The sequence below is a fragment of the Notothenia coriiceps genome, unplaced genomic scaffold (genome assembly GCF_000735185.1).
Source record: "Notothenia coriiceps isolate Sejong01 unplaced genomic scaffold, NC01 NC01_scaffold00030038, whole genome shotgun sequence".
NCBI classification, from domain to species: Eukaryota; Metazoa; Chordata; class Actinopteri; order Perciformes; family Nototheniidae; genus Notothenia; species Notothenia coriiceps.
Window position 1 is genome coordinate 28,102 of NW_011362739.1, and position 16,675 is coordinate 44,776.

At 40.7% G+C, this 16,675-nt stretch overlaps 1 protein-coding gene across 1 annotated transcript in view; it reads right to left on the reverse strand.

Annotated features, from left to right (window-relative positions):
* The window catches only part of LOC104959217 (oxysterol-binding protein-related protein 10-like), a gene marked incomplete at its 3' end in the record, with an annotated part of 34,479 nt that extends 18,076 nt beyond the window's left edge, over positions 1-16,403 (reverse strand). Inside the window, exons 1-4 of the mRNA XM_010787088.1 lie at positions 16,258-16,403; positions 15,455-15,630; positions 7,670-7,749; positions 5,734-5,802 (exon numbers count right to left, since the gene is read on the reverse strand). Coding sequence (XP_010785390.1) covers positions 5,734-5,802; positions 7,670-7,749; positions 15,455-15,630; positions 16,258-16,403 — 471 coding nt within the window. The remainder of the gene's footprint in view (positions 1-5,733; positions 5,803-7,669; positions 7,750-15,454; positions 15,631-16,257) is intronic.
* Positions 16,404-16,675: the final 272 nt, after the last annotated feature.

The following is a 16,675-nucleotide window of genomic DNA, read 5'->3' on the forward strand; positions in this document are numbered from 1 at the left end:
ATCCTCTTCGTCCTCCATATATTCCAACTCCAGGACATCCTCCGCGGGCGAGACCATGGTGAGATCCAGCCGGGAGCCCCAGCTTGGTATAGCACGGGGCTCCGCTCTCGCGTCTCTTGCCGCCACCGGGTCCCAGCCCGACACGGCGTGGGACTCTGGTTCTGCAGCTGCCGCTGTTGTTGAGCCCCAGACCGACACAGTGCGGGGCTCAATCTCTGCGGCGGACGCCCCCGTGTCTTGATTGCCAGCCGGCGAATCAGCAGACATGAGGGGGTCCTGTCCCGACAAGCTAGCTTGGAGTGCTAGCCGTCGGCGGAGGCTCTTGATGGTGAAGCGGGCACAATGCCCGCACGAGCCGGGGTTGTCGACAGCCTCCTGGGCATGTTCCAGCCCGAGGCAGGACGAGCAGACCTGGTGTGAGTCTGTGCCTGATATCTTCAACCCGCAGCCGCAGAGCCGAGCCTCCGAGTCCCTGACTCCTCTGGTGTGAGGGAGAGAAGCGTCCATCTTGTTCGCCGTGGTGACGGAGTGGAGAGGACCCGCTCGTAACAGGTACGTTGCTGAGAAAAACATTTTGTTTCCCACCTGTCGTTAATCCGGAGAAAAAGCGACGGTGTAAATTTTTATTCTCAAAGAATATTAACTGGTGTGTTAATACCTTTTTATCTTCTTCTCCTCTGGTGTGAGAGAGAAAAAGAAAAAACGTCCTCGCTACCGTGGTGTCGGTAGTAAGGGAAGGCGAGCTAGCAACAGGTGTGTTACTAGCTGAAAAAATCAAAACCTTACCTTTATTTCCGAAGAAAGAAACGGCGAGGTAGATTGCAATACTAACTGGCGTGTTAGTGACAGTCTTCTTGTGAAGCAGGAAAGTAGCCGGCGAGCTCCCGTAGACCGAAAGTTAGCTTTGGGTTCAGTCTGTGGACTGTTAAGCTAGCCCGGCTACTGATATATCGAGATGTGCTCTGAAGTGAGAAGAGGTGTTTGAATGACGCTGCGACGTGGTGCAAGCTACTTATAGGGTGGGTGGATTCCCTGACACTGACGTCAAGATCACCAGCCAATCAGGATTAGCGTAATGAGATTGATGCTTCTGTTTGCTCCGCGATGAGTTAGACATAGTCCCATAGTTAGACATCGAACGGAGTGTTATGAAAGAGAACTTATCATCATTCCAGTTTAAAATCAAATTCTTAAAATGTTGTTTTCAAAATGTAATTAAATTCTAATTAAAATTGTTTAAATATTTATTTTGGACATATCTGTGTTTTTATAGAGTAAGAAGAAGGCTGCCGGGATTTTTTTTTAAAAAGGGTAAAGAGAAGAAGATATTCTCACTGCACTGGCAGATCGTTTCACTCTGAAGGACATGACGCTCCAAAGGCTTAAAGGACTCAAGTTACAAGGAAATATGACTGGGTAATAAGATTTCTGCAGTAATCTTGTGACATTCAGAGTTATGTTGCAGTCAGAGCTAAACACATCAGAAACGTTGTGAAAATGTTGCAACAGCTTGATAAAGAATGCAATATACAAACACACACCATTACTGTGAGCTCGACCCCTTAAATGTGAAAATTCATGATAAAAGTTTAAGGCCTTGATACATTTAGGACCACCTGTCTTCTAAACGTTTACATATAAGGATACTCCCAGCTTGACTAAACTGACTAAAATCACAGGTGCTGTGCTGTCACTCGGCCGTGGGTGGACCTGAGAGAGGCAGCGTGGGTAGCTGTGCAACGGTCAGCTGCTGACCTGTCATGTTCTGCACTACAGGGGACAATGCTAATTACACACAATTAGCTTCTCAGTATTATATTATCTTGGTTAGAGGATATGAACATAGTTTTTAAATACATATACACAGATACTAGGGCTGCAGGATTTGGGAAACATACCTAATTGCTATTATTTTTGACTGATATTGCAACTGCAATATTATTTGCAATAGGTTAGGTGAGGAGGTATTGATAATGATTTAATATTATACAACATTATTCACATTATCATTGAAAAAGTCTGTACGTATTACTTAATTCAGATATTGTCACATATTTGTCCTTTACCAAACATTGTGCTTATTGTGATTTAGATATTGCACTATAGTCAATATTGTGATTTCAATAAATGCTGCAGCCTAAACAGATTCATATAAACAGATACAACTATTTGTATCATGTAATCATAGTAAAACTTTGAAAAAAGCTGAGTTTAAAAGACAAAAACAGCCAAACACAACAGCAGGTGCAGGAGCTGCTTTTTTCCATTCAAGCAGAAAGTAAACAACATGATGAAAGACAGTCAAAGTCCACAGCCTGACTTTTACTGCCCTCCCTATCCAGGGTTACGTGTGCATGTAGTTACATAGTTACTGGCCTATTTATCATGTTGCTTATTAGCTTGCAGATGTGCTCACTGTCTGACCAGGGGTGCGTTTCTTTTGCTTAGGAAGGTTCCTAACTGAAATACAATGCAATGACCCAGGAAAACGTCAATGGCAGCCATTGTAAGAAGTAAGCTTGCTTCAATGCTGCGTTTCTTATCTCCTTCAGCATAGGGAACAATGAACCATCCTTTATGAATGGAATGGAGATAAGGCCTTTCAACAATCCTTCACTTTAAAAGAAACGACAAATTTGTGTTGTTGTGCTGGACTGTATTGTATTGTCGGGCACTGTTATACAAAAGCTTTTTTATCCAGGACTAAAATCTAATAGTCTACAAATCATTGACAGGCTTTGCAGAAGCTAGAAAAACTATGTTTGGCCATTTTATGTTTCGTTTAACTGGTCTTAGCTGAAATTATTAATCCAGGAAAAACTACATTTGCCATCTGAAAGCAGCTACCAGAAAAACCACCAACTGTAACCGGACAATCTGACAGAGAAAACTGACTGATACGGTCTTGAACTGAACCTGATGACAATCCATAGAAATCTGCAGCCACAGGGAAGAGTCTCCACACATAATAATAATCCAAAATTCCGATTGTTGTTAGATGTAATGGTGACAACACGTTAGTGAGGTCGCTAAAGACGATGTGGTTATGTCATTATGCAGATATAAACTGTTATTACTAAGGGAGAAACATACTTTCCTGTGTTTTTCTTGTATACTGTAGATAAAAGGATTCTGCTTCTACCATTAAGGAGATTAAGTTCAAAGCAGGTGCTGTAAATAGAAACCTTACCATTAAAGAGTGAAACAAGGAAATAATATGTCCTTTCAAAGATACATGAAATACAGAAGTTTTTAATTATTGAGTAGAGTGTCAAAGGTAGTTCTGAGACAGCTGATGAACACTTCCTGAGGTGAGATTTTTTGATTCGGATACCCAAGTGTAAGTGTTGATTTATTATTCATCATGCCTTCATGAGTCTTTCTGGTAAGTCATTTTGTTTATGGGATATGATCAAAAGCCCCAGAGCAGATATTCAATTGACCTCGAGATGAGAAAGTTAAGCCCAAAAAGTCTGTTGTGTCAAAGAAGTGCTGATTTAATGGTACTTTGAGGTTTAAATTTGTGATACAATATCTTCAGGTGTGACTGCCATATTTTTGGCGATCCACAGATAAAGTTCTATACTATCTCTGCGAGAGAAAAACTAGCGAACCAAAATATTTTACCTTGTTCTTCCACCACATGAACCTCATACTAAATGCATCCCTAAAGCCCGCGTCACACTGTCCCGAAATTGACACCAGATGGACACACGATAAAGGACATTTTCAAATTCGGCTCTGATCGTAACAACATCGGGACATTCGTGAGGGCATCTTAAGCCATCGTATGACCGCCAGTGGAGTTTCTCAGGCTCCGGCAGCAACTTTGTGAGCGGTGGCAAAATCTTTGGCATGCCAAGAAATTGCCGAAAGACCTTTGCGAAGGTTCATTTTCGTGTTGAATTTGTGTGTCCATTTTGCTCTACGTAAGGCCATCGTGAGGGCATCTTGTCCAATCGTGTCATCTTCGTCTTTACTTCGTGTGATCATCGGTGCCATCGGGCATTTTTCGCCTCACAAAGACAATACGAAGGAAACAGGAAGCTGCCAGATTGTCTAAGGAAGGCAACACGACTACGTGAAGCCCTCGCAATGCCGTCGTGTAGCCATCGTATTATAGTACGATGACATCGAGATGGGACCACGGTGTTGGCGAAGACAGCCGAATTTGAGTAGCTCAAGCGTTTCCCATGTGTCATGGTAACGTGGACATATAAAAGGCCAGCCTCAGAGCATCTTTCTCAGTCAGTCCTGAGCAACTCTACAGAGCAGAGGCGAGTGTAACTCCCAAAGCTTCAATCACAATTAATCACAATTCAGTTCCTGCAGAATGGCATACTTTGATGATGAGACAACCAGGAAAAAGAAGGCAGCAGCATTGCTTCTTTTGATGCACCTCAGAGAACATGATGAGCAACTCTTACCGGCCCAGCACCTCCTCTTACAGGTAAAAATTGTCTTATTTCACTTTGTCATTCCTTGCTATTTGTGACCTGCTCTATCGAAATCAGTAGCAGTGATGATACCTGTATTAAGCAGGTGAAACAGGAGCATGAGTACACGGTGTGCTATGTTTCCTTGCAGATCGCTTCTCTGGTTGTTTTATTGCACAACAAAATCATGTAAACATATTATGTAAATAACCCAATTTGTGTTCTGAGAAACTGAAAACGATATTACATTGTTGTAATCTCCGATCAGCAATTTAATTTCCCACCTGCGGTGCGGCCAAAGGTTTTTTACCATCGGGAGGTCACGTGACGCCTTCGTGACCTAGTTCGAACGCATCGTACTCTCAATACGATGTTGTGTAGCCATCGTGTGGCCTTCGTGTGTCCTGCGGGTGTAAACTACTATAAAAACGCACATCTTCGTGTTGCCTTCATGTGTGGTTCGGGTGCCATCGTGTGGCCTTCTGTAGGCATGGTTCTTCGGTTATTGCTTGGCTGTTGACCAAGTTCGGGGCCATCTTCGTGCAAAATTCACAATTCCATATTCGTGTGTCAATCTCGGGGCAGTGTGACGCCAGCCTAAGGCAAGTCCAATAAATGTTTTTACGGCATCTGTCTCAATCAACAGTATACAATGTGTCAGCACTTTTTCACTAAATTTCTTATAAGCACAGGGACAATAAACCCCTTGCATTTTATTTTTGGTGATAAATAAATCCTGCTACACCTGTCCTGTTATCAGGGATGTAGCCACCGCTCCGCTACTGGTTGTCACAGAGGAGCTGTGATTGCGATCTGAGAGGCAGACAGAGGCTCAGGGACGGATTAGACCACAGCAGTGGGTACAGTAATAACAGCTGCTCCCATGGTAATGCCCCACAGTCGACCAACAGGAACAAAACGCCCGTTCAGCTCCAGAGGGCAGGAAGAAAATGAGAGAGACTGTCTTCCTTCCTCAACCTTTTCCTTGATTATCCAATTTTCTCTCGTGTTTTGACTGCTTTCTCTCATCACGGCTCAGCAGAGTAATTGGACTTTCCCCTCGCTCCAGCTGTGCAGCAGTTTGAAGAAGAGCTACGTGTTGAATGAGGGAGCCGGTGATGAGGCAGCACAATGAGGCTGCAGTGATTGTTTAAAAGCACACATGAAAAGGGTTTTTTGCAAAGAGTAGTCTAAATGTGGAAGAAAAGGCGCTCTGCAGTACAGAAGTTGGAGTTTTCCTAGTCCTTTTTAACGTTTAAAAGGTAAAACTATAGGTGAATCTCTGCATTTGACTCACCAGCAGCTCCTGGCCTCCTCCTGCTCTCTCCACACTCAAGTGTTCATCGGAGCCCTTCAGCTTCCTCACCTGAAACCACACACAGAGGCAGAATAATGAGAAATATAATACATAAAGTGAAGTGAAGCAGGAAGATGAAATCATATGCTTCAAAGCAAGGCGAACAGAAAGGTGCTTTATAGTAGAGTAAAAAGCTTTGCTAGTGTAATAGACTGTCAAGATTGTTCACAATTATAAAGAGATATATGTTTATCCTTCACACAACTTGAAATGTCCACTGGCATTTCTGCAATAGTTTCTACAAATAAACACAAAATAATCATCAAATGAATTTCAGAAGTTCAAAAGATCAAAACATATTACAAGCATCCTACAATTAGCTTGATCCTTTACAGCTGCGGCCGGCCAACAAATATACCTTGACAGCACATTATTAACATTAATACCAAAAGTTGCCAAAGTAATAAAGTTTGAATAACTTGACTCCTCATTATCCACTGGATCAGGAAAATGGGGCTACATCACACCAAAGATAGAGACAGCCCACAGATGAATACCTTCAAGTCCAGGCAAAATATTTCCCAAATATGAAGCCATGATATGCTAAAAGACTGGTTGTGGATAAAGATAGTTATTACTGCACCCAACACCGTCCTTTTTGAGAAATGAGGCCACAGAGACATGAACAGGACCATGAAACCAGGAATATTAGATACATTAATTCTCAAATAAGGCAGCAGAAGCGTGCTGATATATTTCCCATAGAAGTGCTAAAAATATTCACAAATTATACAGGCAAGAGAAGTTGCACATGACACGTTAAAGCTGAGCTCTGTGTGGCGTGTAAGTTGTGGATTTTCACATATTTTACAGTTTGTACATTATTTATTACATTTCAAATTCATCAAATATGCAAGAAAAGTGGTCTTCACTTTTTTTGTATCTTGCCTTATTTGTTAACTATTTGAACAAAGGTCGGATTATTTATTTCCTGCTTAAATGATATTCACAGACAGATTTAATTGATTAGGCGTTATTTGTTGTCTGCAGGGACTTGGCATTTATTTGGTTGACATTTATCAAACTCTGTAACTGTGTATTTAATCTCCCTGTGAGTTCATAGGTAAAGAGTGAAGGAGTCAGAAAATGAGAGAATACTGTTTTGTCACTTACATCAGTTATCTACAAACAGATACAACTGGCATTTCCAGGTTGTCAATATTAAGCAATTATTCAACAACTAATTTATAAGTGAAAATCTAGTTTGTGTGGAGTGTAGATGATTAGTTGGTAATTATGTAAGAACTTGGCTAAGTATTAAGAGCTGGAGTTGGAGGGTGCTGCACGACTTGGAGAGAAAAGGTAATTTTAGCAGGCCAGGATGATGAGAATAAGGAGCCGGGAAAGAACTTTAAAACTCCAGAGGGAAAGTTAAATGAGTCTCCTGAGGGATGATGCCATTTGAATTGGGAAATGGCATGGAAAAATGTGTCACCTTTAGACTCACAAGAAATGTCAATAAACTAAAGCAGAACAGAAACAGAGAAAGGCTCACACACTGACTGAAGATGGTTTTAACCTGGGGGGGGGGGGGGGTGGGAGTGGATGCATCCTTCCTGCTGTACAGAATGACAAACTGTGGGTGAACTCAAAGTAACCATGACCTGAGTGTGAACAGGAGCAGTGGACATGTTTACAACTTACTTCCTGTGCTCGTGTGTGTGTGTGTGGTGTGTGTGTGTGGTGTGTGTGTGTGTGGGGGGGGGGGTGGAGGATCCTTTCCTGTGTACAGAATGACAAACTGTTGAACTCAATAACCTGACCTGAGTGAACAGGAGCAGTGACATGTTTACAACTTACTTCCTGTGTGTGTGTGTGTGTGTGTGTGTGTGTGTGTGTGTGTGTGTGTGTGTGTGTGTGTGTGTGTGTGTTTAACCTTGGCACTGCTGTCAGAGTGACGCCTGGCACACGCTTGGAGCTGATGGATCCAAAACTGCTGCTCCTTGGCGTCGGAGGCTAAAAAAAACAAAAATAAATGAGATTACAGAACAAGCCTTCACTTCCTTTACACACAGAAGACATTGAGAAACACCAATCAATTGTTACACAAGTTCACAGTCAGGTCAATAGGCTGTTATAAGAAAGCTGTGTGCCATAAAGTGTCTCTCCACATTCATTCAGTTTTTATTATTATTGTACTGTGGATCCCATTTCCTCAGATGAACTTTGAAATCATTGCCCAAGGTTTTTACACAGCACTAAACATCAGCACGACGACCAAAGCGGCAGTTATCACAAGACCTATTTTACATTTTAATCTCTTTTGAAGAACATTATTTAATAAACTGTCACGGTTTTAGTATCAATTTACTGTGTAAATGCTTTTTCACAGCTTTTCTAGAAATCCAAGGAATAAAGTTAGAAGAGCAAATTATTGTCCTTACAAATATTTTAGGAGTTTTGGAAACCAAGGTGGAATAATACAGGTAATAAACAATAATGGGTATTCAAATTATTTTGGACAAAAAATTTGCCTATTTTTTCCAATTAATCATAAAATCAGTGTGCCTGCATCAGAGGTCTATTTACTATTAATATATGACAAAAAGTCTTAACAATTGAAACAATTTCTGATTTTCTTTTTAAAGTAATTGCTAAGGCCATTTAATGTCAGAAGGTTGTTATATAGATATCTTGAACAAAATGCTACTTTAAATGTCTCAGAGCCTAACAGAAAAACAGAACATTTGAGAAATTTAAAAAACACTACACATTCTTGCTTGATTATAACTAATTTGCTGCATATTTTGATAAGCTCAGTATTTATTTAACTCCAGGTTAGGAGGATCAAGTTCAACCGGTCTGAAACGATGCAGTGAAAAGTGTTTGACCCCAAACTCAGTTCACTGAGAGGACACATGGCCTGATAGGAGATACACATAAACACATTTAGTGCAGGTGTCGAGTGTGTAGGTTTGAAGTGTGGTTTCCTCTAGGCACTAAATTAGTTTCAAGTATAAGATTAACACTAACTCAAGGCTCAAATAAATAAATGGGTTCATAATGCACAAACAGAAAAACAAATACAAAAGAACATTAGTATTAAAACTGAACACGGGTAAAACCTAAAAAAAAACAATAGCTATGTGCTCAGCTAAGATGACAGATTTCTGGCTCTAGCTATGCTTACGGTACCGACATGACGCTGGTATCGATCTTCTCATCTAACTATTCCACTGCTGTGAATTAATATAAATCGCACAGCCCATAAAATGATCAGGGAATCAGCATAACAATTACAGAGCAGGCTTGAAGCCGGAGTTGATGATTGAATGTATCTAGTGATAGCCTAAGCTGTGCTGTACAGAAATCAGTGAGGCCCTCCTGCTGGATGTCAGTGATCTCTTTGGCAGCCAAATGATTATTCAACTGTCCTCCCGGCCATGTGACCCTGATACTTTCTCCATGAGGTCTGTGCATCACATCTGAACCCCTTCATTTCCCCCCCTGTCATAAATTGAACATTCAGTATTCAAGGGGTAGAAGCAATTAATTTGGCCGATTTGCCAGCAGCACAGGAAGCAGCTTGATACTCTCTGCATGCTTGTGGTTTTTTCCCCCTTCGGGGCAGAGACAATACCCCCTGTTATCTTCACACAAATAGCTGATTGAAGCTCAGAATTGCTGACTAACACAGCGAGCTGCAACCCTGACATTCGAAGGAGATGCTGACTGTCCGCCTGTTTTGACCTGCTCCAGGTCAGACTGGAAAATAATATCCTTCTGATCCCATTTCACTGACTAATTATCAGAGAACGATGTCTTTGGTGTGTCTGATAACACAGGCTGGAGGTCAATCCCAACTGTAGGACCATAGAATAATAAAATAAAAAACACATGTTATCACTTGACGTATACACGTTCCTTTTAAGATAATAAACTCTTTCTCGCAGTTTTATTAAACTATTTAACATTTTTCTCCCTATTTTTATCCAAAGAAGAGCTTTAAACAAATGCAGCACTTTCTCTTTTAGATAATTAATGGCTTTATTATAAGGAGTAAAATGCACACTGAAATGACACTTGTAATTCTCCATTCTATGCAAGTGTTTTTTTTCAGTGCTGCTGAAAGAGATTTCAACGTATGGAAAATTCTATTTGCACTTGTCAATCAATCGCAGCTGAGACATCTGCTGCAGTCATGATGAGAGCACCTACAAAAAGGCCTCTTTAAGTAAAGAGGCAACTCTGAGAAAATGAGACGTTCACAGAGCTCCTGTCAAGTGCAGCGCTCGAGCCGATCTCTCCCACTGGGAGCGGCAGCTCGCCTCTCCGGGGGAGAACACAATATTCACACAGAAAACACCTGTGCCAAGCTCCTTATGCAAAAGGTATACCTTCCCACTTATACCTCATCATCAACCAAAATCCCTCTCTCTAAAAGGAGCTACTTACCCAGAGTGTGAGGCTAATTCTGATTTGTTCTGCAATGTGCACATGCATAGCTGTGATTAAAGATAATTAGCTGTCTGTATTGAGCAGAGCAGTGTTGCTATGCTAATATGCACCTGTTTGCATGGTGATGCAAGAGATATGCACACTGCTTTAGCTCAGAGCAGGACGTGCTGTTCTCATTCAGAGAGAATATATGATATTGATGAAAAATTCAAAGCTGGGTTTGTGTCACATGAGGTGCAGCCTCAGTGGTAACATGCTGACAGCTTTATTCATGGGATGAATGCATGAGGGTTTGCGCTTTAAACTGAGACATGAGAAACTAGTCTGCCTGCACATTTGAAAAAAGCAACAATACACACTCATATGGGTCCATGTGTCTTATTTAAATGTAGATATCCATCCCAGGGAGATGGCTGAAGGATATATGAACACTTCAGAGTAAAAAAAGAGATAAACCTCCTTCTCAGTTGATCATCGCCTTGTCCTACCCATTTTAATTACAGCACTGCAAAAGATGTTTATTTTTTTGATAATGGTAAGTATGAGGATTAATAAATCAGACCAGCAGTTATATCTGCATATCTAAGAGATTTAATGAGCGAGTCACTAAAAGGTATGTTTCAAGAATATCTACGTACAGGACTAGAGAGGATAGTCGAGTGGTAGCAATTACAGCAAGCAGACGTTCCTCATTAAAATTACCTCCCTGTTATTATTCACACTAAATCAGTTACACCATATTATATTCAAAAGTAATGTCTTTTTAGGTTTGACTTTAGGTTTTAATTGGCTCTTAACAGCTCTAACTAGATTTAAAATCTCCAGCTCCTCTACCACAACCATCAGCAACAAGTGGACATGGAGAACTACATGTTGCTAAATCCACCACGGAGAATAAACAGAAGGGCAACCAGGCAACCATGGCAACCATGCTCGGGGGTCTTCTTCGCTGCTTTTGGTGTATTTTGTTGCGGAAGTACAGCGCCACTTACAGGCCCGGCATATGTACTACAGCTGCTGGACCCAGCCTCGCAGTCCGCGGACGACCCAAATGAGACGGTCTACGGAGCATGTCCTTGTACGTCACCGGCATTTACCCCTACATTTAGCCGCCCCCGTCACCTAGCAACCAGCTGCAGTCACAAGTGCCGGTAATAATTTCTGACACTAGGCAAAATATTTTCAAACTGTTCTCAAACTGTTTTCAAACTGTTTTCAAAACTATTTTCAAAACTATTTTCAAAACTGTTCAATATTGAGTCAGATCTAGCTGTACTTATTTTGGTGTTATATAATATGTTTAAATTAAGTTAAAAAATCCCCCGCCCCCGTCACCTAGCAACCAGCTGCAGTCACAAGTGCCGGTAGGAATTTCTGACACTAGTCAAAATATTTTCAAACTGTTTTCAAACTGTTTTCAAATATAGATTNTGCTCCCTATCAAAACAAAATTGTTGCAGTAAGATTTGTATAACAAAAGCAGTTAAATAAATAAATTAGCTTTATAATGAATCCCAACAATATGAAAACCAAACAGGGTTTAGAAATATTTTCACTTCATATTATTTTATGTATGTAATATAAAGAAGACATCTCCAATTGCCCGTTTATTTAAATACACAAATTAAATAGGTTTACTTTTCTTTCATGTCGTTTACTATTTGGGTGAGTTGAAACCCCATACTTACATTTAAAAACGAATCCAGCTGAAACCATTGTAGCCGTTGATGGGACGTTACAAGCCATATCTTTTTTTTAAAACTCATTCGTCACCGTCACCCGTTGCATCCTGGGATATGGTACACCGCGGAGTGTACATCAGATGTATCCTCTAAATCTGGGGAAAGAAGGCTGCATTTGCGGGCCGCATTCGGAGGAGTCTTGTCTTTTTTTTTAATTGGGACAGCCTTCGTTTGGCGGAAGTGACGTATGCGGTCTCCAGAATGCATCCTCAGGAGGATGCGGCCGCTGAATTGGGACACAGCTAGCATCTCCAGCGGGACGAGCGATGTCGTGTGAAGGGACACGTTTATTGAGCCGTATCCGTGTGAACGGAATACTTTTCTGATATCGAATTTGGTTAGTTTGCGTTTCGTTTGCGTTCCCGTGTAAATGGGGCCTTAGACTGCTGCACCTTGTGTGCTGAGCTGTTTATTGAAATATTTATGCAAGGGGACTTGAATGTCATGTGTAGGCAGAAAAGTGTACTGCTACATTACTTTACTGAACTACGTTATAAGACAAACACTATGGGGGAAATTATCATGAGGTCAATTTATTTAATTTAGGAACCTATAAAGATCACAAAATATGTTATGCTAATATATGCTAATGAGCAATCTGTTTCTCCTGTTCTTTTTCACAAATGCACAAAACTATAGTTCAAGCTTATTTAAAACAGTTAGAAGGTAGGCTCATACATTACTGAAAGGAAATGTTTACATTAGCTTTCCTTCAGAGAGTTAGAAGAGATGATTGATGCCACTCTGTAGTTAAATATGGATACCAGCATGTAGCCATGAAGCTTAGCTTAGCATAAAGACTGGAAGCAAAACAACTACCAATCCCTGTATAAACACAACTTTACATTTCTGGTTTTGTAAGGATCAAAATACAAACTGCTTTCTTAAGATAACCGTCTTCCGACATGGGATTGGTGTCTGAATTTTATATTACTTTCAAAAAGAAAGCCCAAAATGTAAAATCACATAATTACCAATCAAATTGTTTGCAGTAGCAAAAGCTTGACATATTTTGGCAGATTTGTATTGAACAATGTTCTTGGCGAGGTTTTAATGCTCGACAACAATAACAGATGTGTCCTTTTTTTGTGCATATAAGACACAAAAAAGGGTAAAGGGGGTCATTCAACAACATCTAAAAAGCCATTCAAATGGTTAAATGTATAGCTACCAAATAATAAATGATAGTTAAACAGGAAATCATGCTTTCCATAATGATGTTTTAGACAAAAAAGCCAGGTCAGGCTCTGAGCTGAGGAAATCCTCAGGATTGAGCGAAGGTGTGCATGCAATATACCGGCGGCCCAGATCTAATAGTAATTAAAAATGATCCTGCGGGCCAAAATTAAATCCAACAAGGGCCTGATTTGGCCCCCGGGCCTTGAGTTGGACACATGTGACCTATAGTGTTAAAAAAGTGTTATTGAATCTAAACTCAATGAATAATGTTGTATTTCATTCTTTACTACACTCACTTTTACTGCATTGTCTTTAATGGCTGATCAATATAAGCGTCTTTTTAGGATAAATAATCTGTATGATCCGTTATTAGTTTGCCAAAGGCACTTGAATTGTTAGACTTTTTTCAGCTCTAAAGAATCTCTCCTCTTTTCTTACCAGCTGCATAAAGTCCAAACAACATCCAACAAAAAAAGAGCAACAAGTACCCTGCTTGAGAGGGAGATCTTGGGCAAAACATGTGAAATATTTTGCTGAAGGAACACAATTGCAACATCTGTACCAATTTAGACCTTAAAACAACTTGTTTTAGTGGTTGGGTGTCAGATAGCCTTTTAGTCTTTCAAAAGCTTTTTAGAAAATGAATCACTGTGATACTGAAACTCCCCTGCCTCGAGGTAGCAGCAGATTAGCGTATCCAGTATCTTCTTACACCAGTTAACAACAAGGACATTTTGCACAAAATGTCCTTGTTGTTAACTGGTGTAAGAAGATACTCAGGTCATCAAAACTAGAATAAAGGTGGCATTTAAAGCTTTAGACAGACCATCAGCTTTCAAATCCTGGAAAATGACTCCTGACTGAACCTTGAAGTTACTCTTTTGCTACTGCAAGGTGAGCTACTGGGGATTCGCATGGTAACCAATACTAGATCTGAACCATACTGGCTTACGTCCATGTGAGCCTCTTTGTCGCTGCTGTTTGAGCAAATTTAGGTTTTTGAAAAAAGTGTTGATATTTAACCGCAATTATTTTCAAAGGAATAGTATTTGAAAGCAGTTTAATGTTGTTGGAAGTCTTCAACTTCTAAACCGGCCCAGTGTTTATTAAACTGAATTGTATCAAAAGATAACTTTACTCTCACAGGACTTTCTTGATCTTTCTAAAATCTCACTGAGGCATTTGAAACTCCTGTTAGCTACCCAACCCAACTTCATCTTCACTGATGGATCATTGTTTCCTCTCAGCTCGATACACATGGACCACTAAGTTATTCGGGGAATATAGGCCAAGTTATTATGATATCCTCCCCCTCGAGAGTGAAAGGGGACATTCCAGCAGCTCAAGTGGAGCAACGGTAAAAAAGGAGTTTCTCTCGCTTTACCAGATACAGGTCACTGAAAGCAGGGGCCTTCAACACAGTGACAGGCTACAGGCTCTGTGTCTGGCACTGGGTCTTAAAGCTATAATTCTCTTTAGTGTAAATGTTATGCTTTGGTCAAACATTTCCCTCAATATGCAGCTTTTTACGGGGAAAAAACACTGATTGAGGTTGGGATGCCAATATAACAACTATAATCAGAGAGTATTTGTATCTAAAGCTCTCTGCATTGCACCATATTGGAATAACAACTCGCAAGAATAATGACTATTTAGTTGATAAAACATTATTCTGATTCTGGTATATTGCTTGTTCTGTCTGAGCTATTCAATTTAAAATCCTATAAAACAGACAGAATCAGAAAATCCTTCCTAATAAGCAGCTGAAACTTAATAGGTTTGATAAATTAAAAAAAAGGAATTATAAGGAGCTTGTAAGTTAATAATAAACCAATATTTACTTTGTCTTAGCTCTGGTTTTCTTACCAACTAAACTCTAACTGTGTTTGTCTGCTGTTGGGGACAGGTAATGTAAGTGGATTTTTTAGAGTTCTTTTGTTGAAAACAGATGCCTAATGGAACTGGAAATGCAGCTATGAGAGCAGTGAGAGTTAATCAAAACAGTAAAGTTGTGGACCATAAAAACTTAAACAAATAGCTATAAGACAATAATGTGCTCAATAGAGCTGAGGGAAATAATAATAATTCGTCATGGGATCCATTGTTATTCTAAAAGTAATGATGAGCTGCAGCTTTAAGAGTAAAACTTACTTTCAAAACTACTAATATGTTAGTAGTACAGTGCATTCACAAACACTGTTCAGAAAAAAGTTAATTTCATTCATAACACTCCAGTCTGTTCACACTGCACCCCGAGCGACTCCAACATTCAACACACACACTGCACTGAGTGTTTGTACGTTCCCATATAAGGGCAGCCTGCAGCGGCCATGAGGTCTCACCTCTGAGTTTGTACAGCTCTCCATTGACAGAATTGACAACGAACATGTGCGGAGCTTCATCGCTCGGGGTTACCGATGCACCGATTAGAGGAAGGGACCCGCGAGGCTTCTGGCTCTTCCCCTGCTCGTTGACAAAGTACTGCAGCTGTCCCAACTCTGGATCCAACACAAAGTACCTGCATGGGAGAAAAACAAACACAGACAGTTAGGAAAGTAATGGGCCAGAGAGAAGGAAAGGGGAGAGGGAAATAGCAGAAGCACCATTATTATCATTTTGTTTTATGTTCTCATTATTGCGGCTTGTTTACTGGCAAAACTTTTTTTATACTTCTGTTGCGCTGACTTGTGAGAGAGATTAGGAAAGAGAGGAGGATGGCTGTGAATGAGTGTGAAGTGAGGCAAAAGAGAGCTACTGCACAAAGACACAACAGCCTTACATTTCTCACCTCGATGCCTGCAGGATGTAATTTACACCAGCTTTCCAAGCAAAATGAGTGAAAATACCCTCCTGTGCACATTAAGCTACCACCAACATCCAGCCGGCAGCTCATTTCCAAATGACTCAAGGTAGCGATTAGAGCGGTCATCTTGAGCAGATGCCACAGCTCGAGGCGGTGTGGGAAATTAAACCCCACATTTTTCCCTTTGTGATTAATAAATCACATTCAATCACTGCATAATTGAATCTCTGCCTAGCTCACCGCAGGCCTGAATATGCAATGCCAGACAGAAACATAAGAGAAGCAGACACATTTCATTTCCTGTGGCCAGAAAGGAGTGTGTATGACATTCAAGAAACCGACCTGTCTGCCCTGCTTAACGCTTTAGTTTCGCTTTGCAGTTCGACACGGGCCAGAGTGGCACTGGGTGGCTTTGGCTGACCTTTCTCTTGTTTGTGTTCAGTGGCCCAAGGTAACAGCGGTTCTCTTTGTCCCGTCTTATGATCCATGTATCGGCCTTCGTTTCTCTGATAATCCCCGTGTTCACAATCAATGTTCTCTTTCCAAACACGACTACAGTAGCTGCAGTATTGATCTGGCCTTTACCAAGAAGCAGCGCTCTTCACATGGACCTCTGATTTTTCTTACTATCGCCACATCATGGTGTCTCTGAGGATTGAAGATTTACAACCATGTCAACTCAAGTTTACCAAGGCTGTTGATTTTTCGATAGCTGTCTTAGAGATTGCCGAAGTCCCACTACTACACTTCACTACCACTA